This window comes from Balaenoptera physalus, assembly GCF_965194825.1.
Source record: "Balaenoptera physalus genome assembly, chromosome: 12".
Taxonomy (NCBI): domain Eukaryota; kingdom Metazoa; phylum Chordata; class Mammalia; order Artiodactyla; family Balaenopteridae; genus Balaenoptera; species Balaenoptera physalus.
This window is the reverse complement of record NC_138897.1, coordinates 17880362-17906276: the sequence shown is the minus strand read 5'-3', so window position 1 is coordinate 17906276 and position 25915 is coordinate 17880362. Positions and strand designations below refer to the sequence as shown.

General features: G+C 44.6%; 1 protein-coding gene across 1 annotated transcript in view; it reads left to right on the top strand.

Moving 5' to 3' along the window:
* The first annotated feature begins 364 nt into the window (after nt 1-364).
* ST8SIA3 (ST8 alpha-N-acetyl-neuraminide alpha-2,8-sialyltransferase 3) overlaps nt 365-25915 on the top strand; it is a 41714-nt gene continuing 16163 nt past the window's right edge. Inside the window, exon 1 of the mRNA XM_082417758.1 lies at nt 365-25798. Coding sequence (XP_082273884.1) covers nt 25620-25798 — 179 coding nt within the window. The 5' untranslated portion in view covers nt 365-25619. The remainder of the gene's footprint in view (nt 25799-25915) is intronic.

Sequence of the window (25915 nt, the reverse complement as noted above, 5' to 3'; positions counted from 1 at the left end):
TCATGATACCCCCTCTCTCTGTTTCTCTGTTGCTCTCTCTCTCTCTCTCTCACACACACACACACACACACACACACATTAAAGCTGTTAACAAGGGCTCCAAATGCTTTTGAGATAAAGACCAAAAAAATCCTTACCCCAGCCTGGGCCCTGGCTTGACTCTCCAACTCCATTTCTTACCATTTTTCCACCTTCAGCCCTGGTCAACCAGTTGGGGCTTCTTCCCATTCTTAGAAACCACCATGCCGCAGGGCCTTCCCACATGCCTTCCTTTTTTTTCTTGGATACACTCCACTCCCTTCCCCTGATTAACTCCTGCTCTTCCTGCAGATTTTTGCTCCCAGCACCGAGTCACCACTTCCTGACCTCCCTGACCAAGTCAGTCCCCCCTGTTACCCTTCCTGTGGCCACTGTCATCTCTCCTCCATAGCACCCAGCATACTGGAAGTTTTATATTTTCTTGTAAAAGAGAATGTTCTATCTGATTTCTTGCTGACCATTATACTCACAACATAAAGCACAGTGCCTGGCACTTAGCAGGAACTTTATAAATATTTGTTGCATGAGTGAACATGGTTCACAAAGTCAAATTTGAAGTCAACTCTTAAAAGCAACAACAAACCCTCAGGTTCGTTTTTACTTTTTGTTAAATAATTTTTGAACCTCTTCTGGGCCAGGACTAGTTTGGTGCCTGATGGAATATCTTTATGCTAGAACGTCTGAAATGCTCTCCCATTCCTCTGAGCACACTTAGGCAAGCATGTCTGGTACAGAGAGAGGTTATCAGATGATTTGCCTTCCCCAGCACCCGATCCTGTTTCCCTGGATCTTCCCAGTGGCTGCTGATAAATCTGCTGACAGCTCTTCCCTCTGGCTTAAGAGCCAGACTTGCCCTACGGAGGGACTCATTTCAGGAAGCTCTCCTGAAAATTATCTGGCTGACCTCGGCTTTTCCCATTTGTAAAATCCATAACCAGTAACATAGCCAGGAACAAGGTTCTGCCCACCGAGGCCTGGGTGGCGGGTGGGGAGCCTGCCCCATCAGCTGGGAGATGATCCTTCTATCTCCTGTGAGTGGACCCCTGGGAGCCCCTGAAGGGAGCCCAGGTACTTCTCCCTGCATCCTACCCCAGGGGGCAGTGCTCAGATATGGCAATGTTTGAGAGATATATTTTTCCACAAAAAAATGAGCTTCTGACCCAATGAGATTCAAGCAGACAAAAGATGGAATGTGCTATTTTTTTCCTCCTAAGGTCCTCCACGTCACTTCCAGCAAAAATAGGTTACTCGTACTGTGGTACCTATTGTCGAAACGCTTATTTGTACAAAAGGAAATGCGGGGGTTGGGGCAGAGGCTAACTGGCAAGGAGGGGGTTGGAAAGGGAAGAAGAAATGAAGGAAGAAAGCAGAAAGAAGGGAAGAGTAGAGAGAAGATACAAAGAGAAAGAGAAATGATGGAGGGAAGGAAGCTCATTCAGGGGAATTTTTTTTATTAAATTCCAACCCAAGGAAGCTGTGTACACAGGCTCCCCGTTTTCTCCTTCTGAAGCCCGAAGGCAAACCAAGATGCTGTGTCAATTATAGAAAAAAATCAATGAAGATACTGTTCAGTAGTCCTTTTCACCATTCAGCACGGATGGTATCCTTCACTTTCTAGCACTGATTCATTTACTTTCAGCCTCTCTGGGGGCTGCTGACATATTGCTATCTCAGAAGAATCGGAAGCAAAATCACCTTTGTTTCTTCCTGCAACTCATTCCTCTGTACGCTTTGTTAGAGGAGTTATGTGACCTCGCTAGGCCTGTAGGGCTGAAGGGTGAGACCTCAGCGGATGAAGCTGAGGACTTGGGTGCCTCCTTCCACCAACCTGGCATCCCCTCTAAAGTGTCCAGGGCCCCACAAGGCCTCCAGCCTCTAGGCTTAGAACCTCTCATAGTTTCCCAGCCTGTTCCCTTCACTGTATCTGTCTGGACGCTAATAAATTAAAACCTACCCCAGTGCTAGGACCCTCCCAGCTCAATAGCATTAAGGAAGGAGCCTTCTTAGAGAAATAAAGCCATATTCCAAAGCAATGGCATTGATGAAGGAGATGTAGGCATTACAACGCGTGAAGAACATCCCAGATGCAGGCCTTGTAGGTAAGGTATGGCGGCCACCTGTGTGGCTGAAACCCACCATGACTGAGTCATTCATTTGAATTAAGTAATATTCCTCTCCTTTGGGTCTACTTTAGATTTCAAACATTTCTAGGGAGGTCAAACCTTCTGTCCCTGTACCGGTTTCCTCTTGCTGCTGTAACAAATTACCAAAAACTTATGGCTTAAAACCACACAAACTTATTCTCACAGTTCTAGCGGTCAGAAGTCTAAAGTGGGTCAGCAGGGCTGCCTTCTTTCTGGGGGCTCTAGGAAAGGATTTGTTCCTTGCTCTTTTTAGCTTCTAGAGCTGCCTGCATTCCTTGACTCATGGCCATCTTCCTCCATTTTGAAAACTGCATCATAGCATCTTCCAATCTCTGTCTCTGTCTCTTTCTGTCTCTCTGTCTCTGCCTCTGTCTCTGTCTCTCTGCTTCCATCATCACATCACCTTTTCTGACTCTGCTTCCTTTGTCTCCTTCTCTGCCTTTGACCATCTAACTTCCCTCTTATGAGGACTCTTGTCATTTCATTGGGCCCACCCCATAATCCAGGATAATCTTCCCATCTCAAAATCCTTAAATGAATTATATCTGCAAAGTTATTTCTGCCATATAAAGTAACAGATTCAAAGGGTCTGAGGATTAAGATATGGACATTTGGGGAGAGGCATTATTCTATCTACCACATCCCCCAATGTCTCATATGAGTGAATGATGCAATCATATTTCTCCTCAGCTAGGTGACAGGGGAGATCAGGGGAGACACTCAAGAGCTGGGTAAGAGAAGAACATTAGGTACTAACAGGGGGTAGAGAGTGAGGAAATGAGAGGTGGAAGTGACATAGTGTTGACTTCAATAGCTTTTTTCCTGATTTTACATGACTAATATTCAAGGATAAAAGTATTCAACAGAATGGACCCCATTGTCCCCAGATGATGCAAGAAAATAGATTTATCAAATTCTGGTATTTTTCTACAATGAAGTATTACTCTGACTAAAATAAATAAATAAATAGATAGATAGATAAATAAATAAGAATGAGCTACTGGTACATACAACATGATTGAATCTCAAAAATATTTTGAGTGAAAGAAACCACACACAAAAACTGTATTCTGCATGATTCCATTTATAAAAAGTTCAAGAATATGAAAACTAATACATGGTGGAAAAAATCAGAACAATTGTCTATGAGAGGTGGGAATTTCTTGATGGAGGCATAAAGGAATGTTCTTGGTGATGGAAATGTTCTAAGTCCTGATGGGGGTTGTGGTTATACAGGTGCATACATTTATCAAATTGTACACTTAGTGTCTATGCATTTCTCTGTATATAAATTTTACCTCAACTAAACAATTTTTTTAAATAAGAAACATAGAGAATAAATTGAAAGACTCAAATATACATGTGCTCAAACTTCTAGAAGAAGGGAACTGAGGAACTGATGGCAAGGCAATATCCAAAGAAGAAATGGCTAGGAATTGGTGAGAGATGATGAATCCTCAAATTGAGAGTATATACCAATTGCCAAGCAGAATAAACAAAGAGAAATCTCCACTTAGACACAGCATAGTGAAACTATAGGATATTAAAGACAAAATCATAAAAAGCTATCAGAGAGAGATGAAGGTAGAAAGAGAGAGAGAGAGAGAGATTACCTACAAAAATATGCTCACTAAACTGACCTCAATCTTTTCAACAGCAGCAATGGATGCCATAAGACAGCAGGACAATATCTCTCAAAGTGCTGAAGGAAAATGTAACAAAAACTATATACTCTGCTAAATGATCATGAAAGAGTAAGGGCAAAATAACATATCCTAAGTGTACAAAAGATGAATACTTTTTTTTTACCACCCACACTCCCTCTCTGCATAAATCACTTACGGGTGTCCTTCAGCAAAAAGAAAAATCAAACTAGAGGTAAGGTGTGGGCTACCCAATGAACTCAGAAATTATAGAACACATTGGCAACTTTCATTAAGTAGTAACTATAGTCAGTTAAAGAGACATTTCACTTTTATTTTAAAAGGTAAAATAATTTGAAAGTAATATAATTAGTGTTCATCGCAGAAAACTTGAAAAATACAGAAAATTATAAAGAAAGTAGAAACCACCCACAGTTCAGCATCCAGAGGATCACATCACTGTTTCCACTGACCCTGTATTTATCACTGAAGCCCTAAGCCAGTGCATATTCTTCCCCAAGAATATTTTAAATGACATACATTATTACATTGGAAGGTCATTACATAATGGATAAAACCAATCTGCCTTTTGATTTGTCTCTGTATTTTACTTTTTCCATAACATTGCTATAAAGATCCTTGTGCATATATTTTTCTATGAGTCACTTTTGGTTACGATAAATCTCTAGCAAAGACTCTTCTAGGAAATTCTGACCACTGCCTTGTTGGAGCAGATGGACCCTTTAATTACTCTCAAATGAAAGGCCTTGGAGAAGTGCAAACAGCCCTGGAATGACGATGCCAAGAATACACAATGGGAAAAGATAGTCTCTTCAACAAATGATGTTGGGATATCTGGATATCCACGTGGAAAATAATGAAATTGGACCCTGATCTAATACCATACACAAAACTCAACTCAAAACGGATTAAAGACTTAAATGTAAGACGTGAAACTACAAAACTCCTATAAGAAAATATAGGGGATGATCTTCATGACATTAATCTTAACAATAAATTCATGGATATGACACAAAGGGCACAAGCAACAAAAGGAAAAATAGACAAGTGGGATTACATCTAACTGAAAAACTTTTGCACAGCAAAGGGAACAATCAACAGAGTGGAAAGGCAACCTGCAGAATGGGAGAAAATATTTGCAAACCATATATCTGAGAAAGAGTTGATTTCCGAAATATATAAAGAACTCCTATAACTCAACAGCAAAAAAAAAAACTAATAACGTGATTTAAAAGTGGGCTAAGGGCCTGAACAGACATTTCTCCAAAAAAGGCACACAAATGGACAACAGGTATATGAAAAGATGTTCAATGTCACTAATCATCACGGAAATGTAAATAAAAACCAGAGGAAGATATCACTCACATCTGTTAGGATGGCTATTATCAAAAAAAAAAAAAAAAAAAAGACAAAAAGCGCTGTCGAGGATACAGAGAGATTAGAACCCTTGTACAGTGTGGATGGGAATGCAAACTTGTGTAGCCAGTATGGAAAACTGCATGAAGGTTCCCCCCAAATTAAAAATAAAACTACCATATGATCCAGCAATCCCACTTCTGGGTATGCATACAAAAGAACTGAAATCAGGATCTCAAAGAGATATTAGCACTCCCATGTCCATAGCAGCGCTATTCACGATGTCAAGATATAGAAACAACCTAATTGTCCATCAACAACTGAATAAAGAAACTGTGGCATGTATATTCAATGGAATACTGTTCAGCCTCTAAAAAGAAGGAAATCCTGTAATAAGTGACAACATGGATGAACCTTGAGGACATTATGCTAAGTGAAATAAGCCAGTTACAGAAGGACAGATACTATACGATTCCACGTATATGAGGTATCTAAAATAGTCAAACTCATAGAAACAAAGAAAGGAATGCTGGTTGCCAGAGGCTGGAGGGAGAGACAAGTGGGGAGTTGCTAACCCATGAGCATAAAATTTCGGTCATGCCAGATTAATAAGTTCTAGAGACCTACCGTACAATATTGTGCCTAAAGATAGCAATACTGTATTCGTACACTTAAAACTTCGTTAAGAGGATAGATCTCATATTAAGTGTTCTTATCACAATACAATTTACATTTTTTTAATTAAATAAAAAGATGTTATTGTGAATCTGCCTCGGCCACTAACCAGCCAACTGCTTCCCTGGGCTCCAGGAGGCTCCTACGTGACAATGGCGTTAGGCAGAGGATTTATCAGGTCCTCACTGCTCTGACCTTCAGTGATTCTACAGCCCAATAAGCAGCCCTGACCCTGTCTAGAAAGAACTCTCCCCTCCCCCAGAAAAGACCCTGGCTCTGACACAGTGGAAACTTCTCCCTAGTTCCAGCTCCCTGGGCAAGTGACACCAAGAAGCAAGAGCTGCTTGCAGAGAGGTGAGACTGAAACCACACGCCTGGGTGGGATCCGGTTTCCCCAGCGAAGACTGACCCTGACGCCCAGGCTCTGCTCGCAGCCTGGGCTGCTGTATGGGAGGCCAGGGCAGCTCCTCTTGAGTTCACATCCTGGGGCAGAAGGCGGCCTGTCTCCGCCTCTGACCCTTCACACCAAACAGACCCACGGGCAGATGTTCTGGTGCAGTGCTTCCCACAAGCAGATGCCAGGAGGCAAATCCTCTGGGGTCTGGGAAGAGGCATGAAAAGATCTGCAGGAAAAATCTGTTTTCACCTTTAAAACGCATGTGCTTTCTGTATTTTATTCCATACTCTTTCCATATTTATTTTAGTGTGAAAATCTTTCCCTTATTCTTCAAGTAAAATTGGTACCCCAGGAAGATGCATTTCTCTTGTGCTTTAAGTACCCCCAGCACATACGACACCTCCCATGGAGGGTACATATAGCTCAGTCAGCAAAGCAGGGGGTCGCTCAGGACTCCTCCCCCCACCCTCTGTGCTGGCTCTCAGCACCTGCTTCTGGTCCCCAGTTGTCACTCCTGCATTTACATTTGGTCGTCTCTCAGGCTCACAGCCTTGGCAGTTCCTTCAACCCAGACACCCCCCCCTTAGTTCTAAAGGACGCCCTGTTTCTGTCCTTAGACCCACAGAACCCCACTTCCCAGCACCAGTGAGGAGGGGGCATTTCTGACACCACCTCCCAAAATTCCGTGCCCAGGGGACAATGTTGGATCAGGACACCCTGGCCAGACCCCTCCCTGCAACATTTTTATGTAGATAAATCTGGCCAAAGAGAACACCTAGGGCAGCTGGAAAGATGAAAAATGGGGTAGGGTGGGGCAGAGGGTTGAGCAGAGCAACAAAAGAACAACTTACGAACTGGGATGTTGCTGGGAGAGGTGTGGTGGCAAAACCACGCGGGCAGGCAACCAGCAGCCCCGATACCTGTGCCAGCTGTCTCTCCAGGGGCACCAAGGTGTTCAGTTCCGGTGGGGAAGGGCTGGCACCTCCCACTAATGTTGGTCCAGCCAGAAGCTGACCCACCTCTCCAGAGAGAAGCCAACCCAGCTATTTGGGCCCTTGGGAAAAACCAACTATCGGCAGATTTTGCAAAAACATTTGCTCAAAGCACTGATGCCTTAGAATAATGTTTCCTTCCCCCTCTACTCCAGGAAGGGAAGCCTGGAATTTTCTTCATGGTTTCAGCCAGGAATTTCCAAAAATCAATGGTCTCCAAAGTTTTTTGATCATTCATCTCTGTTAGTAAATATGTTAGATGCACTCTTAATATATGTGTATCTAAAAACTTGTAAATTATATACAATGGTACCTATATATTTGTTCATTATAAAGCATATTCAAAAATAGGCATCTTCGAAGGATGAGTTGAAAAGTAAATACAAATAAAAGATCTAATGTTTCTTTCTCCAGCCAATTCTCTGGTACAATCCAGGTTGGAGGCCACAGCTAATAAGCAACCTCGTTGTCTGTTACTCTTTTGTTCTTTAAATTTTGTTTGAGGTGCTGTGCTTCTGTTCAGCCATTAATCTCAGACGTGAATGTCTTTGTCACCTGGATGAATGTGTCTGAGAGTGGGAAGAAGAGATGAGAGGATTAACCATCGCCCTCAACTCGAAGGACCAGCTACACATTCTGCAACAATTCCAAGTGCCTAAGTGACCACTCTGCACTGGCCCTGTGTTGGGTACGGTGGGCCAGCCCGAGCACGGAGTCTGCTCTCCAGAGCACTCCATCTCCACTGCCCTCCGCTACCCAGAACTCAGATTTGGAGCAGCCAGGAGGCAAGAGAAGTGATGGACCACAGGGCGATGACAGAAGAGCGGAGAGGTCCTGGGGTCTGAGCCAGTCTCTGAAGGAGGGGCAGGACAACGTCCACTTCGGTGCACAGTAAATATGAGTTCCCTGTAGAGAACAGCGCTGGGGGATGCCCACGGGAACAGGAGCCCCTCTGGACTGACCATTCATGAATGTGTGCCACACCTTCCTGACCAATTTGTATTTTCATTCTGGCCCATCTTAAGGCCCAGTGAGTGACCATCTGTGTTGCAGTTAAGAGCACAAAGTCAGAAAGCAGACTCCCTCAGTCCAAACCCTGCTCTCCCACGTGCTGGCCGCATGCCTGTGAACAAGCCCCAACTACCTCAGCCTGCTTCCTTATTAAATGCGGATGGATGCATTCATTCAACAAGTATTCATTTTACACCTGCTGTGCACCAGACACTATTCTGGCACATACAACAATGCTGAGGACACAGCAATGAACAAAACAGATAAAGGTCCCAGGTCTAGAGCAGAATATGTACAAGATGAGCCTGGATCATCTTGTCACCCCAGAAAACAAGGCAGCCATCCAAAGTCCTGTCAAAAGATCTTGGGACCCAAACTGAAGGGACTCCCACTAGCTGAGGAAGAGCATCGATAAGACTAACACTGGCAATGGATTGAAACGCATCACATTTGTAAAACTCCAACAGTTCATACTCATGGATATTTCTGAATGGCCACATTATGATGATGCTAGATGTATTATTCTGAAAACTGAAAAAAAATCAAGCATTTAATTCAACTTTCCTAAATGAGCTGTATCTCAAGGTAACTCAAGAGTTGATGCAGGGATGTTTCACTCTACAGGAATGTTCTGGAAAGTAAAGAAAAAAAATGATAAAATATCACCATCTTACAATGCCCACTGAGTCAATAAATCTGGGCATGATCATCAATGGCCACTCACACCCCACAAAAGAGATAACCGGACACCACGTGACTCCTGACACACAGCACCGATGAAGTACTCCTGGCAAACAGCCAAAGACCAAACCTGAATCTGAAGAAGCCTCTGGGTCTAACTACCAGCTTGCAAGAAATACAGGGGACAGAGGAACATGTTAAATGACATGATGGGAATATAACCAGCAAGATCCAAGACAAACCGCCCAGTTTCTTCAACAAAAATTACCAAGCGGGAGGGGGGAGAAAGAGGGAGGGGGAACCTCTGAACTTAAAAGAAATAATCACATGCAATCTATGGATCTTACATGTTCTGATACAAACAAACACACTAGTAAAAAATCACTTATGGGGCTTCCCTGGTGGCGCAGTGGTTGAGAATCTGCCTGCCAATGCAGGGGACACGGGTTCGAGCCCTGGTCTGGGAAGATCCCACATGCCGCGGAGCAACTAGGCCCGTGAGCCACAACTACTGAGCCTGCGCGTCTGGAGCCTGTGCTCCGCAACAAGAGAGGCCGCGACAGTGAGAGGCCCGCACACCGCGATGAAGAGTGGCCCCTGCTCGCCGCAACTAGAGAAAGCCCTCGCACAGAAACGAAGACCCAACACAGCCAAAAATAAATAAATAAATAAATAAATAATCACTTATGTGTTTAATGGGTACAGAGTTTCAGATGGGAATGATGACAAAGTTCTAGAGATGGATGAGGGTGATGGTTGCACAATGTAAATGTACTTAATACCACCGGGCTGTACACTTCAAAATTATTAAAATGGTCAATTTTATGTAATGTATATTTTTACCACAATTTAAAAAATCATTTGAGACTATTAGAGAAATTTGAACACTGACTGGATATTCAACAGTATTAAGGAATTGCTATAGTTGTATTTTATGTGTCCTTATGTCTTAGAGATACATATGGAAGTATTTATAGATTAAATGGTATGATGGCTGTAATTTGCCTCAAATTAATCCAGTGGGGTTGGAGGGATGGTGTAAATGATACAAGATTCAGCAGGAGTTGGTGATTATCGTAGCTGGATGATGGATATAAGGGATTTATTGTATAATTGAAATGTTTCATAATACAAAGTTCTAAAAAATTATCCCTTCCCTCCCAGAGTTTACATTTGACTGTGGGAAAATAAACAAATAAGTAAAATACATAAACGGTGATGAGTGTTACGGAGGAGAAATAAGCCAGGAATATAGCAGGAGGTGCAGGCTGGAAACATAAATTTGAACACTGTCAGCACATGTAGGTATTTAAGGTCATGAGACCGGTTTAGTCCATTCAGGGAATGAGTGTGCATACAAGTTAGTAGTCTGAGTTCTGAGTTCTGGGGTTCCCCGTGGTTGAGAGATTAGGACGATGAGGAGAATCCAGCAAAGAACCGAGAAAGAAAAATCAGTGAGGGAGGAGGACAACAGGAGCATGCTTCTGTATCACAGGAGCATGAAGTCCCGGAATCCAGAGACAAAAATGTTCCAAGCAGGGAGTGATCGTCTGTGTCAAAGGATGATAATGGCCCAGTAAGCTGAGGACTAAAGATGGACCATTCGATTTAGCAATAGGAAAGCCTGATTAGAGTGGGTTCTGGGGAGAATTGGAGACATCAAAACATATAACTTTTTTCAAGTATACAACACCACTGTTAACTGTAAGGTATTGTATACTTGAGAGCTGCTGAGAGTAGATCTGAAGCATTCTCACCCCAGAGAGACGGGGGCGGAAGTTGACTGTGTTAACTATGTGAGCTGGTAGGTACATCAATTATCTTGATCTTGGCAATCATTCCAAGCGTATATGTATGTCAAATCATCACGTTGTGTACTTTAAATATATACAATTATATTTGTTGATTATTCCTCAATAAAGTTTTCTAAGAAAAGAATAGACAACTCTTTTTAAGGAGTTTTGCTATAAAAGAGGACAGAAAATTGGGGTGGCAGCTGGACGAGTAAATGGAGTCAAGAGACGAATTTTTTTTTGAATTTTATTTAATTTTTGAATTTTATTTATTTCTTTATACAGCAGGTTCTTAGTAGTTATCCATTTTATACATGTTAGTGTATACATGTCAACCCCAATCTCCCAATTCATCACACCACCACCACCACCACCCCGCCGCTTTCCCCCCTTGGGGTCCATACGTTTGTTCTCTACATCTGTGAGGAGACGAATTTTTTAAAATAGGAGAAATTAAAGTGTGTTGGCAGGCTGCTGGGAGGGAACCAGCAGAGAGCAACATTTTGGTGATGCAGGAGAGGAGCAGGGCTGAACCACTGCCCTGGAGGAGGCGAGGCCAGCGACGGTCTAGTGCACAAGTTCCAGGGCTGCAGCTCATCCAAGGGAATGGATGAGAGGGAGGGTAGATGGTATCGTGTTGACGCAACATGGTGGTAGAAGACATGCAGGTGCGGAAGCTCTGTTCTGGTTGCTTTCAGTTTCTCAGAGAAGTCATCGGGTGAGAGCGAGAATGAGGAAGGTGGTGCGGAGGCTTAGGGAGAGAGGAGAAGGGGTGCCAGGCATCCACAGGAGTGGAGCAGATGAAAGGACCCGGGAAATACAGATGGACCATCCGAATAATACCCATACCTCCGGCATAAAGTTGAAAAAATTCAGTTAGATGACACATGAAAAAGTGCTTAGCTAGTGCCTGACATAATAAACACAATAAATATTAGCTTGTCATTTGTTATTACTAGGCCACTCTCCTAAATGCTCTTAATTCTTAATTCAAGAATTGTCACTATTTCTAACAGACAGGGTTGAGTGAAGTCCCACGTTGTCTCCATTTTACAGTTCTTAGGATGAAACCCTAGAAAACAGTCCCTTCACCTCAAAACCAATGGAGCCACGCCTGCTGAGGCTGTCCCCCTGCACATGCCCGGGAGGAGTCTCTCCTGGAAGGCAGCCTTCGCCGGCAGCGGGCACGGCCACAGAACACTGTGTCCCGCTTGCTGAGAGGAGAGACCATTCCGATCAGGTAGCTCCTTGGTCATTACCGTCCTTGCCTTGGAATTTCATTAGGACCTGGTGTGGCTCCTGGGCTCCCAGTTTCCAGGGGCTTAGAGTGATGTTGCCTGTGGTGCAAATACAAAATCGCAAATAGCTGCCTGGTGTGCGGACTCGGGGGATTCTGTAGTACAGGGGTCCTCTATGGTGACCTGCCAGGCATGAGGTGGGTTAACTATGAAGATGAAGATGAGCCATCCATGTGGCGACAAGAGCAGGAGATGCTGGGTACGATGGTGGGAAGTTCTGAACCAGGAGTCCCAAGGCTTCCGACATTATCCTGGCTCCGTCACGATGAATCGCATTACCTTGAACTGTTCAGGTTCCTTTTTGGGTAAATGGGAATGATGATGATGATGACGATGGTGATGATGGCTTTACTCTGATTCTAACAAAACACAGTCCCTGCCGTTCTAAAGTCAGTGCTACAAAAGGAAGGGAGGTGGGAAGGGGCAGGTTTCCTGTGTCAGCTGTCTTCTGTCTGCACCCCCACAGCCACTATTCACTCTGATCCACTCTGCTTCGTGCCCAGGGATGTGGGCCTGGACCTGGACTGCATCAGTGGGTTTACTTGCCTTCTGGCTTTAGGTCCAGCTAATGCAAGACCCCAGCTGGAGACCAGAGACTGGACATAGCATGAAGTCGGGCAGTTGTTTGCCATGAGTTGGCTACTGGAGGCCACAGCTCCTGCAGCTTGGCTTCCTCATCAGCCACCCTCTCTACACTCTGGTGGCCCCTTGCTCTCCTGCCCTTCAGGAGGGGAGTAAGAGCTCCCCACAGTCCTTAGCCCCGTGGTGCTTCACCATCCCTTACTGGTCTCCCTAATCCCTGCCCACACTTTTGTTAAACTCTCTTCAAATGCCTCGTTTGGTTTTATCTACTGTTTCCTCCTGGGACCTTGACTGAGTTCCTTTTCCAGTAAGGTCCAGACTCTCTTATCATCTCTCGACTGAGTGCAGGAATCATTGACAAACACTGACTAGTATTTATTGAACGGTTAGCACATACCAGCTTCCACTTAGGTTACAAAAAGTAAAAAGCATCACTTACTGCAAAAGACCTAAAATCTCACTTGAAAGTCAAGGCATGTGCACATCAAAAAGCACAAAATGTGCCTCACACATGCTTGATGAAGCTGAGTTCTTTCCCTCCCTACTAGAAGAAGAAACTTGCTTTCCAGTTGCTCAGCCCCTGGGCCTCTTGCCAAACTAGGTCCCCTACAAACCAGGTCCCCACAGAACCAGGAGGCGTAAGAGAGGAACAACAGGATGCCGGGTTGTAAGCTTTCCTATTGCAGCACGTACTCTATCAGAAGGTCCAGTTTGCTTACCTATGTCCCCAACCAGACAATGAGCCCTGTGAAGGCAGGGACCCCAGTCCTCTCATCAACCATCCTCTTCTCCTCCGAACCACTGTGCTGGGCTCCCAACCGTTCTCCCTGCTTCGACCTGTGTCCCTGTCCTGTTAACTATTCCTCACATGGTATCAGGAATGGCTTCCAAAATGATAAATCTAATTCTGCTGCTCCACTGCTAAGAGCACCCAAGGGCTTCCCCTGCACCCAGGATAAAGTCCAACTCCACACGCTACAGGGCCCTACGGATCTGGTGCCAACCTCACCCTCACCACGTTCCCAACCACACCAACCTTTCTGTTCCACAAACAAGCCAAGCTAAGTCTGACCCCTGGCCCACTGCACCTGCTGTTCCTTATTCCTGGAATGCCTGGCTGGCTCTTTGCTCTCCTCTAGGCCTCAGCTTAAACTCACACCCTTTATCACATCTCCTCTTACAGTTTCTACATCGCACTTAGCACCATATACTCCCACAGTATTAGCACCACGAGAGTGGGACCTTGTGCGTGTCATTCGCCACTGGATCCCCAGAACACGGAACTTGGGCAGTACGTTCTCATTAAATAAAGAGTGGGTAAAGGCCTGCTATTCAGATGAGCTCAAAGATGCTTTGGAGGAATGTATTAGGAGCATAAAATTCTTTAAGTGAAAGCAAGGGGGAAATGAACCTGACGCTTTATGTTATTTTGGCAGGTTACTGATGAGAGCTGGCTAGCCAGAAAGGAAGAGCTGAGTCCACACGTAGGGGAGGTGTTGGGCTATGCCCCTGGGGGTCCTTATAAGAAACTCTGGGGACCTTCTGTCCTTCACATAGGTTGGGTGGGGGCAGGGAGCTGTGCAGAGCCACCTCACTCTCTTCTCCCCACTCCCCTTTATTTTCCTTTCTCTCTTTCAGTCTTTCCTTCATCTCTTCCCATGGGTAATGAAATACTGGTCTCATCTAGCACTACTGCCTCTCTTTAAGACTTCAAAAGTCTCTCTTTAGGAGGTCCCAGGGACATCAGAGGAGGGACCAGATTTTTAAAAAAATAAACATCAGAGTTTAAACAATGTGGCATGGCATTATGTCAGTTAAGATGCCTTTGGTCAAATTAAACCCAGACTCAACTGGTTTAAACAGTAAAGAAGATTTATTTTCACAAATAGCTAGAGGTCCTGGCAAAGGGAAGCTGCAAGATCAGTTAAATCAATTCCCTGCAATATCCTCAAGGACCCGGTTCCTTCTGACTTTCTACCTTATCATCCCCAGTGTTAGATTTGTCCTCAGCTCTCTCCCCTCATGGTCACAAGGTGGCTGCCACCATTCCAAACCTCATGACAAACATGACAATGTCCAGGGGAAGAAGAGTGACTGTTTTTCCCTCAGGTCTCATTTTAAAACAGAGGTAATCTTTCTCAGAAACTCTCCCAGACACTTCCTTTCATGTCCCATTGGCCAGAGCAAAGCCAAATGTGGCAAGAGAATAAAATCACCATAGTGAGATTAGACTCATTGAGAATTGTTCTTGAGCAGGAGATGAAGGTTGGGGAGTTTGCCAAAGTGCCTATTCCAGGTACCAGCCAAGAATCTCACGCCATTCTGAGGTATTAGGTAGAAGGTGCACAGTTAGCCAAATTTCAATGTAATGACCATTGTGAAATGCAGAATGCAAAAGGTTGCTAGCCTATAAAATAATGGGAAAATATATCATTGATGAGAACAGAGAAAACAAGTGCCTAATTCTAACTCTTTGGTAGAGAGTGGGGAATGAACAGGAAACTGGGGATGCTTTCTCAGAGGAGATGCCAATAACAAAGCCAAGATATCTTGATATTTACTGTATGCCCAGCACAGAGCTTGGTGCGTTACATAATTAACTCATTTAATCCCTTCAATAGCCCTATGACATATGTACCACTCTTTCCCTTTTGAGGTGAGGAGACTGAGGCATGGAGAAGTTAAATAGCTTTTCCCAGGTCACCAAGTTAGTTAACTGGTCTCTGGATTCAAGTCCGGGCAGGCTGATTCCAGACCCATTCTTTTACTTAATCCCTGGACTATTCGTTCTCCTTAATCTTGAGAAAGATTTCCAAAGGGACAAGCATGAGCTCCCCATGTGTTTAAACTGAAATAGGAAGTCTAGGCAGAAGGAACAGCAAATAAGATGAGTTGAAGGAGATAAGAAGGTTCAAGTACACCTGCTAGAAAGTGATTACCTGGTTCAGGTAGGAGATGGTTAGGAATTTGGTTAGGTGGTACAAAAAGAAAGGAAGAGGCAAATTGAAAAAAAGATACAATTTTCAAAGGAAGACATACTACCACGAACACTGATATAATTGATTACGGGTATTACCAGAACAGAAGTTCATGCCAGCAGATCTTAAGAAAATGGAATGTCTATAAAGGATTCACAGGACATAGAACCAAACCTAGAAAGCCATTCAGTGTCCAAGCATGTTGGCTCCCAAAGTCACTCTGGTAGTTCCTCAATCTCTTCCAGTCAATGTTCCCCATGTTCTCCCTCCACGTTCCAAGGGAACTGAGAGCCTTTCTCCCTGGTCACCGTGTGGGCAACCAGCCAGTGGATGGGTGGACCCACTTCTGCTCCAGTTAGTGCCCAGAGCACAGCCTCAAACTGCTTCCCTACCAGAGCCACGGGCAGGGCAGTGTCAGCCAAATGGGGAGATCATGATGTAAGCCTAGGTAAAGGAGGAAGAAGATACAAGGCTGATTTACAGGATGAAAAGGATGAGGCCCTTGGGAGTGGTGAAATGGTTGGGAAACATTTAAAAGAACTAGTTTGTAGGAGGAAAGAAGATGATGTGTTCGGTTTCGAACAAGTTAGGTTTAAGAAGATGGCACATCCAAGAGATGGCATTAGAGGGACAAGACTGGAATGCAGGTCAGGACTGTATACACAGATACGAGACTCAGTCAAGTAGATGATCATCCAGTTATTGAGCATGTGTCTGTCCTAGGTTCTAGAACTGTCCTAGGTTCTAGAGCTGCAGCAGTGATGAGAATGAGGCCTCTGCTCTTGTCTGGCTTGCTTTCTAATGTTTAAGCCCTTGAAAATAAGTGACCCTTTGCACAATCCCTCACACTATTCCCTGTATCCTGTGTGACCGTGCAGAGAAAAGAGAGAGGTTGAAGTCATGTAATTTGGGAAGACAAAATAAAGATGGTGAAGAAGAAATAAGACTGGGAGGGCGCCCTCAGAGAAGAATAGGGAACCGAGAGAATGTCATTTATGGAAGGAGGAGTGAGTTTAAAGAAGAAATTAACATCCATTGGCTCCCGGCTAATAGTGAAGGAAAAGCCACTGAATTTGACAGGAGGGTTGCCACTGGGCAGCTTCTAGCAATGGTTTTTGGTCCTCACTGTGCATCAGAATCACCTGAGGCGCCTTAAAACATACAGATGCCTGGGAGCTACTGCCAAGATCCTAATGCAACTGGTTTGGGATGTGGTCTGGGCATTGGTATTAATGGCTGCTCAGGTGACTTAAATGTGCAGGGCGAGTTGAGAAACACTGCTCTAAATAAAGTGATTTCAACAGTAGAGGCTAGATTGCAGAGAATAGAAAAGGAGAGGGTTTTTTGCAGGGGAGAGACTAGCAGTCTTAACATCAGACATGGCTGTTTCGTCTCCGTCTCCTTCTGCCTTGCTGTGGGATTTAACCTCCTTGTGTCTTATCTATGAAATCAGGATAGAAATACTTGCTGTGCCCAACTCACAGTTTCCTGGGGAGGTCAAGATGGGATAATAGATGTGAGAGTACTTTGAAAAAAGATTGAAGTGCTATAAAAATGTAGGATTTATATGGTTGTCAGTTTTTTGCCCCAAAGATAGTGATTATCAATCGTAAAGACCTACGTGGAACCAGCATCCCTTTCCACTCTGAGCTCACAAAGAGAGCATCCTTTGATAAGTGCTCACAGCCACTATCTAAAGGTCTGATGCTGTCTGCAACCCTCACTTTTTCACAGCTAGCCTTACACCAGATCTATAATAGATGAAGTTTCCACAGTTTTGCAAATCCTACCTAACATTGCTAAATACACAGCCATCCAACATAAAACTAAAGAGTTGAAGGATGTTGCTGTAAAGATTAAAAAGTAAGTTTGATGTTACAAGGTCCCCATTTAGTTGTCAGTCCTAATTGTCATAGAGAATGGGGAAGGCAGAGAACAGACTGGGGGACATCTGGGAGTGCAGACAATGCTGCAGGGTCAGAAAAGCCTAATTCCCCCGGCAGATGGGGAAAGATTGTCCAAAATCTAAGCCAAAACCAGCAGAATTCAGTAACCGCCTTGGAGCCTACGTCATACCTGGATATACCTACATACGTAATATATGTCATGCCAGGTCTCCAAGAAATGAAGCAACCTTCTCAGCATTCCGCACTCTGATTGCCCTTGAGGTAGCACCTTGCCCCCAGGTGAGCAGTGGTACCTGTTGATGGTGACTAAGGTCCAATTGGGAGGCTTTCTGTAATCCTAGATGATCACAGATGAGAAAAATAGCATTACAACATGCTCTCTACTCACTTTTGTTGGATATTTTCCTTTGGGAAAAATACAAGATCAATACAATTCTTTGTGAAGGACATGGCATACATAATGGTTGAGTTTCTTTTTTCTAATGAGCAGCTTGAACTCAGAGCAAGAATAAAGCCCCTCCACGGGAATTAAGCCAGGTGTCAGATAACAGGTGTAAGCATCGGAGAGATGCTGGGGAAGATCAGGTACCTCCCTCTCGCCTCTGAGCCTGCCCTGGCTCCTTCTACTCGGGTTGCTGTTAGGGAGAAGGTGGTAATTACGTTCTCCATCTGCCTGCGAGTCTGCACCCAACCTATTCTACCTGCAAAAAAGGCTTGCATCAAAATTGCCCTCCTCCAAACACTAGTACAGACACCCAAAGCTAGACACTCCCTCATCTTACACCACCTCCAACAGGACTTAGAGTCTTTGCATGTAAAACTACCGAGCAAAATAGAATGTTGAAATAAAGATATAAAGGATTCTTCCCAAGTTTACATCGATCATCTCACCCATTGACAAGCCACTTTCCTCATGTTCAACCATCCTTGTAAAAAGCTGACCATGAGGAGAAAGGGATACAGAAGCCAAGGTGGATACTATATCCTTGGCTCCTTTTTAAATGAGAAATATTCACTTTGAGGAAGCATCTTTCATGCCCCAGTGTATAGACCCTAAGCTTCTGGCATGGAAGGCAACCAGGTTTGGTGAAAAGAGGAATAACTATGCAGTCATCCAGTCCTATATTAAAATCCCATTTTTAAAATAGCTGCTGTGAACTTGGCCAAGTAATTTAATCCCCCTTAGTCTCTTTTTCCCTTATCTACGGCAAGGAATAAAATACTATCATATAGCATTACTGTGAACATGACACAGAACGTGGAGGTCCATAGTATATAACATGATGTAGCTCAGTCTCCCCACTGCCCTACTGAGACTGAGTTTTTCAATATTGGGAAGTCCAGTGACCACTTATTCCTGTAAATTCCCTGTGAACACAATATGAGAAATCTCAGCTAGAGGCATGTGCTTATAATCAGGAGAGGGGTGGGTCCACAGACTGGGGAGGGGATACTTAGCAGTCCATCCTTCAACAATTCCTACCATTTCCTCTGTGGAAGCTGTACTCATCAATAAATCAGCACGTGGTAGTGCATTTTTTTAAAATTACATGGAAATTTTATCGCTTTTTGTTATAATAATATACAAACAAAAGTGTTTTTCCCCCTGCTCTCAAAGATATGTTGTTGACAATTACAGTTTCCGAAGCACAAGGAACAAAAAACTGCCCAAAAACTCAAGATGAAGGCTAAAATGAGATTTTTTTTAAAAACACCTCCCCTGATGGTACCTAGGAAATGTCACTGTGGCTGCTCTCGCCGTGGGTGATTTCCTGTACCCACAGTCAGTGCGATAAAGAGACACAATAGACATAAGAATAGCTTAAAGCTTAACTGTAAGATTATTTTTCAAGTAGCTTCTCCAAGTATAATACCTTAGCTTCTAGAAAAAGTAATCGCTGCAAACATTTGAAAAGTCGAAATTCTATGCAAGGACCCAGGAGATTAACACAATTGAACGTAATAGCTCTTCCCAACGATTTCCTAGGGATTGGACCGCAAAAAGCCTTAAGACGGCTTTCCAAATATATTTTATTTATTCATTGAAGAAAAGGCTATTTGAAGTTCTTGTATTCCTTTCACATAGAGATGCTTCACTGAGTTTTAAGAGAAGTCTGTAGGCGCAAAATGAGTAATTCTTCAGCTTCTGGAAAATGTAATCATTGCAAACATCTGAAGTGTTAAAATTTTATGCAAAATGTCTTTTGTAAAAGATACAGATAAAAACCTTGAAACAAAAATCATTTCAAACTGGTCTCAGCATTTATGTTTTAGAAATTAATACAGGGGACTTCCCTGGTGGCGCAGTGGTTAAGAATCTGCCTGCCAATGCAGGGGACACGGGTTTGATCCCTGGTCCAGGAAGAGTCCACATGCTGCAGAGCAACTAAGCCCGTGCGCCACAACTATTGAGCCTGAGCTCTAGAGCCCACGAGCCACAACTGCTGAGCCTGCGAGCCACAACTACTGAAGCCCGCGTGCCTAGGGTCCGTGCTCCACAACAAGAGAAGCCACCGCGATGAGAAGCCCGCACACCGCAATGAAGACCCAACGCAGCCAACGATACATAAATGAATAAATAAATTTTTTTAAAAAAATATTAAAAAGAATAAAATAAAATGAAAATTAATACATACTCAAATGCCTATGAATGCACAGAGCATCTCTGGATGGCAACAGTAGCTGTCTCTAGGGAGATAAGGGTAGGAGGGCGTTTCACTGTTCACAGTGCATACCTCCTGTGCTTTATATTTTGTATTTAATTAAACGTGTTCTCTTCAGTAAGCAAGCCAACTCGTGCATCCCATTCAAGGTGAATGATCTTTCCCTACAATCAGTACTGGAGACCGACCTTCTCCCTAACCTGCACCTCAGGTATGCTATAGAGCAGAGAAGCTCCTTGCCTTCTTTCCACACCGGGCATCAGCAGTGTTGGGTGCTGTGCTGGCACTAAAGTATACAATGAAAATAAGATGCTGTCTCCTGAATGTCCCCACGGGATGGCTGGGCACCCCCCCCACCCCTGTGCCCAGGCTCCAGCCCTACTCAGTTTTCTCCCAGCCACAGAGCAGGCCACTGCCTTTCAGATGTATCACTGTGGTCTTTTCCTTGTTGCCACGCACCGCCCCCCCAACCCTTGTGATTAAATGGCTTTTTTAAAGAGGCTAGTATGCATCCTCTTCTTCAGTAGCCCTGAGACACAATGACCAAGGGAGAAGGTTTAAAGCCCACTTCCTCTTGGCCCTGGAATACCAGTGGACACATTAAAGCCACTAGCTGTGTGACCTTGGCAAGTTGCTTAACTTCTTTGAGCCTCAGTTTCTCATTCTTGAAATGGCGGCAGTCATTATACCATCAGAGGGATGGAATGGAGATTGAATGAGATTAGTTATGTAAAATGCCTAGTATAATACCCAACACATAGCAGGTGTGCAATAAAAGTGAGATGACCAAATCATCATCATCTTCAATGGTAGTAGCATTAACTGGTTCTTACTGTCAAAGGATGATGCTTTCAAACTTCCCAGGCCTGCACACTGTCCAGCTGTCTGTCTCTGGACCTGCTTACAAGCAGTATGCAGCAGTAGAAAGGGTGGGCTTTAAAGTCAAAGAGGTTTCACCTTGAGCAAATCCTTAACATCAGTTTCTTCAGCTATAAAGTGAGGAGAATTATACCTTCCTCACCAGATGGGTGCAAAGATTACAGATAATGTATAAAAAGCACCTGGCATTTAATAAGTGCTCTATACATGTTGGCTGTTTTCACCTTACTCCAAGGGGGCTTATTTATTCACTGGCCCCAACACGCCTTTCTCTCTTCTGCCTCTGCATCTTTTTTCAGCCTCGTTGTCCCTGACTGCCCTGCCCCTGTTACCATCTCCATCTCTGGAAACTTCCATGTATCTTTCTAGTTTCATTTCCATCTGAGAGCTTTCATGAAGCTCTCTTTGACCACAATGGCTTTTCCCACCTATGAACTCATGAAGTATTTATCTTCTGTGGGGAAATAGGAGGTAGAAATCCAGAGGACCCCAAGATCTTTCCTCTGTGGCCACTGTTAGACCTAGTAGAAATGAAGGAGTCAGGCAACAGTGTACAGAAAGAACTCCATCTCATGTGGCTTGGGGACAGTCCATTGGGAAACTGCTGTTTGGGAGTTTCCCAGTGGACTGTCGTCTGGAGGGGTCACTTGCCCTTCCAAAAGTCAACTCCATGATGCCTTATTCAAGAGTGCTTCATAACAGAAAATGGTCAGTTTTTTTCATTCATCAATTGAGGCACAAAACAGGCTGGCCGGCCACTGGACACATCAGCTGACGTCCACATGAGCAGTCACTGTTTCCGTCTCTCCGTGGGCCTGACTCCAGCTGCTCCTACACCCATTCGGTTCAGATGAGATTGATCCGTTCCTCTCTACAAACTCTGGACAGTTCTGAACAGCACTGCTGAAGATACAGCATCTCATCAGGAGCTTCGTGGGCTCTTCTTTGTGGCAGTCAACTCACACCCTTGCTGTTCCCCAAGCCCACCATAATCTTCCCTGCCTCCTGTTTTCCCTCTACTTGGGACATCCTTTTTAAAGTTCTTTACCTAATGAACCCCACTCATGATTTAAAATCCAGCTCAGAGGTTGCCCTCTGTGAAGAGCCCCACCACCAACCTCTCCAGACAGAGCTTATAACCCAGTTCTCTCATCAATCCTTTATTGTTGAGCTCTTCACATAGTACTGCCAGAATGCTTACTCCTCTCTCCCCTCACAAGACCATAAGCATTATGAGGTCAAGAATAATCTTATAACCCCTGAGTCTGCCTATCAGAGTGTCTGACAACCAACACATTTGATTTAATGAATTGATGAAAGAAAACAGAAATAAATGAATGAATGATGTCATTTCTAACAAAAGACACCGTCCCTCCCAGCTGTCCCATCCAAGTGGGGCCTATAAATTATTCTTGGTAGGTATGGGTTGGTGAGGAACTACACATGGGTTGGTGAGGAACTACACAGGGCAACAGAGCCATGCTTGCAAAATGTGGGTACTTTTTGCAAACAAAAAGTGGGAAAGTACTTGTATCCAAAAATAACGACTCCCCTAGAAAATATTAAGTCAAAGGAGTCTTTCATTTCTGTATTTCTTGTATTTACCCTCCTGAACTACTATAGAGGTCTGATTTCCAAAGAAATCTGAAAAAGTGATATTTTGTAAAAGTACCCTATTTTTTAATTTACTAAGTAGCTATAATCCCAGGCCTGAAAATTACCATATTCAGTAGCTGCAGTTGCTCTTTGAAGCAGCATTCCCAAGATTTTTTCCTCTGGTAATTACAGAGCAATCCATTGTCACCTTTAGGCCTGGCATAGGATTCCTATGTGCCTGTTTATTTTCTGGCTAATTTGGTTCCTTTACATCACATGACCTTCAGTGATCCATATGCAATATGGGAATTATCCTCGTAGGACTTTCTTTAGAGGGTTCGCAGAGGTGTGCTAAGCATAAGTAATACATCAGTTTTTAAATCCAGGCAGAATGAGTCCATATTATATGTTCCAGGAAAGCCTGTAATGCTGTAAGAGAACCAAAGAGCTTCTCAATCTTTGTCATTTTCCGTAGGAAAATGCCTCACCAAGTACATCCTTTTCTATGCGCTCTGAAGCAGGATATTTATGGGGTCAGAGAAAGACACTAAAAACTTGCCCAAGCTGTTTAGCTCATATTTATTAACTGCTTAATACAAGCCAGGAGCTGTACCTAGGACTTTACATGCCTTGTTTAATTTTCCCCAAAATCCTGGGAGGTTTTTATTTCGGTTATGTAGATAAGGAGCTTGAAGCACAGAGATGCTGACAACTTATCCAAGGTCACAGAGTCAGCGTTTGAGGTCCAGTCTGCTGACTTCAGAGCCTGGAGCTGTAACCAGTACTCTGGCCTCCATGGTGTGTCCCCCTACTTCTTGTTCAAGAAGAGTTTTTCCAATCTGTGTAATTCCCAGACAGCTCTCATAAGATCTTATCCCCTTTGGCATTTTACACTATATTCATATGAGCTCTTTTTCAAAAAAAATAAAATAGTATTTATTCAAAAAATATGCTTCAAGTACTCATCATGCGCAGACATGTAAGACTTCTCTAAAATTTTTACATAGTTAAAAAGTCCCATGGGGAAAGGACTGTGTCCTCTTAACCTACATTTTTAGATTTTGATGTAAAATATCTTGAGTAGGTGAAAAATTACTAGCTCTCTGTTCCACTGGAAAAAGACAGCTGCAATCTGTGTGCTGCTCTCCACAACCAGACGTGTTTCATAGGCAGCCCATTAGGTCTTCAAACACTTATTAAGCCTGCCTCTCCATAGACAGTATGCGGGGAGTATGCGGAAACAGGGCAGAAGAAGACATGGTCCTGGATCTGCAGGAGCTTACAGCCCAGGAGCTCACTGCTTTGAAGAATTCACAGCCCACAGACAGACCATAACATCAGGTCCACCAAAGCCCATAAACCCAGAAGTTCAAGAGAGAAAGAAATCATAGCCACCTTGGAAAACATCAACTTGCTTTATTGGAAAGGCTCCTAAAGCTGATTTCTCACCTCCAGCTTCTTTCCTTAGTGCTTACTGACCATTACTGGGAGGACCAGGCCAAGGGTGAAGCTAGGGGGAAGACGTCACAAGTTACTTGCAGAGGCCAGAGCTAAAGAAACATGTAGGTTGCCCTCTGAGCATCCAACAGCATGACAGAAAATGAATTAACTTTTATTTCCAATGTATATTAAAACAGATAACATGTGCATATGCTAAAACAAATTGAAACAGCAACACAAAGTGTTAGGCAGTGAGCTTTCCTTCCACCCTCGGAGGCAGCATCTCTTACTTGGTTCTTGAGTTCCTCCAAAAGAGAGTTCTGGGTATTTATAATGGACAGAGGTTTATGATGCCCCAGCTCCTGGTCTAAGCTAAGCTAAGCTTCAGGGCAAAGTTGAGTGGCCCATCCTGAAGGCCTGGCCACAGGGATGAGTCAGAAAAGTGGGCAATGGAGAGTTTAATCAGAGGGAACTGCTCCAGTCCTGGTTACCTCTGGGGCATGCTGGTTGCCCACGTGCAGGGTGCTGGAAGTCAGACACTGGGAGGAAAGGGAGGGGGAGCCGGGCCCTCCACACTCACAGCTCACCTTACAACAACTCTGCCAGGCACCACCCGTCTTTTAGAGAGAAGCGCAGTATGCGCTGGGCACAGGAAGCAGACACGGGAGAGATTACGGAAGATTCCGAGGAGGTTTTAAGCGCTCACAAGGCCCAACCGCTATTTAGGGCTTCCTTGCTGGGGTGCTGGGGCAGGTGCTGATCCGTGGGGCCCGGGGCTGTGCTCTGTGGTGAGGAGAGAAGCTTTTAAATCTCCACTCCTAAAACCACTCTCCCTGTATCTCATAAGCACCCAGCTGTTGTGTATCCTCCAGGACAGCAACTCCAGTTATTTATCTCTATATTCCACGATTAACTTATAAAGTAATGAATTGTCCATTGAACTAAGTTTGGGCGTGTGTCTGGCCAGAGCCACCTCCTGGCCCGCACCCTCAGCTGGGAAGGCCATTGACGTGGGCTGCAGCCTTCCAGCCTCAATTCCCCTCCCTCTGCCACCTCCCCTTCATCCCTCCCTCTTCCGCCCCTCCCCCGGTTATTTGGGAGATTAGAGTTCATTAATTAAATCCTGTGCTTAGATCGAACTGTAACGTTATTCCAATCACATTTATCTTGCAGGCGGCAGAGGAGACGGCAGCCTCGCTGGAAACGCGCTGGGGAGCCTGAGCCGGCGGTCGGAGACGCACGGCGCGCAGCTACATCGCCACGCCGCCGCGCAGACCCTCCATCTTCCTGCTCAGCCTCCTGGCCCGCTCGCCCCTGCCTTGGGGGCCTGGCTTCTCTCTGGGGCTCCTGCCCGCCCCTACGCCCTGGCCCTCCGCGGCTCCCCTGCCCGGTCCCCCTCCCCACCCCCCCGGCACATACGCTGACACGCGCGCGCGAACACTCACACACACCGACACGCCAGCGAGCTGCTGGCCGCTCAATGGACCGCTTTCCCCGCTTTTCCTGATCCCAGCGCAGCCCGGGATGAGAAATTGCAAAATGGCCCGGGTCGCCAGTGTGCTGGGGCTGGTTATGCTCAGCGTCGCCCTGCTGATTTTATCGCTCATCAGCTACGTGTCCCTGAAAAAGGAGAACATCTTCACCACTCCCAAGTATGCCAACCCGGGGGCGCCCCGAATGTACATGTTCCACGCGGGATTCCGGTGAGTGCGGGCCTCTGAGCGCCCTCAGGTATCTGGTTTATGGGGGCGGGAGGTCAGAGGGGGGTGTTTTGCCTTCTCCGAGACACTTTGGGCAAGAAAACTGCGTGGTCCTTCCAT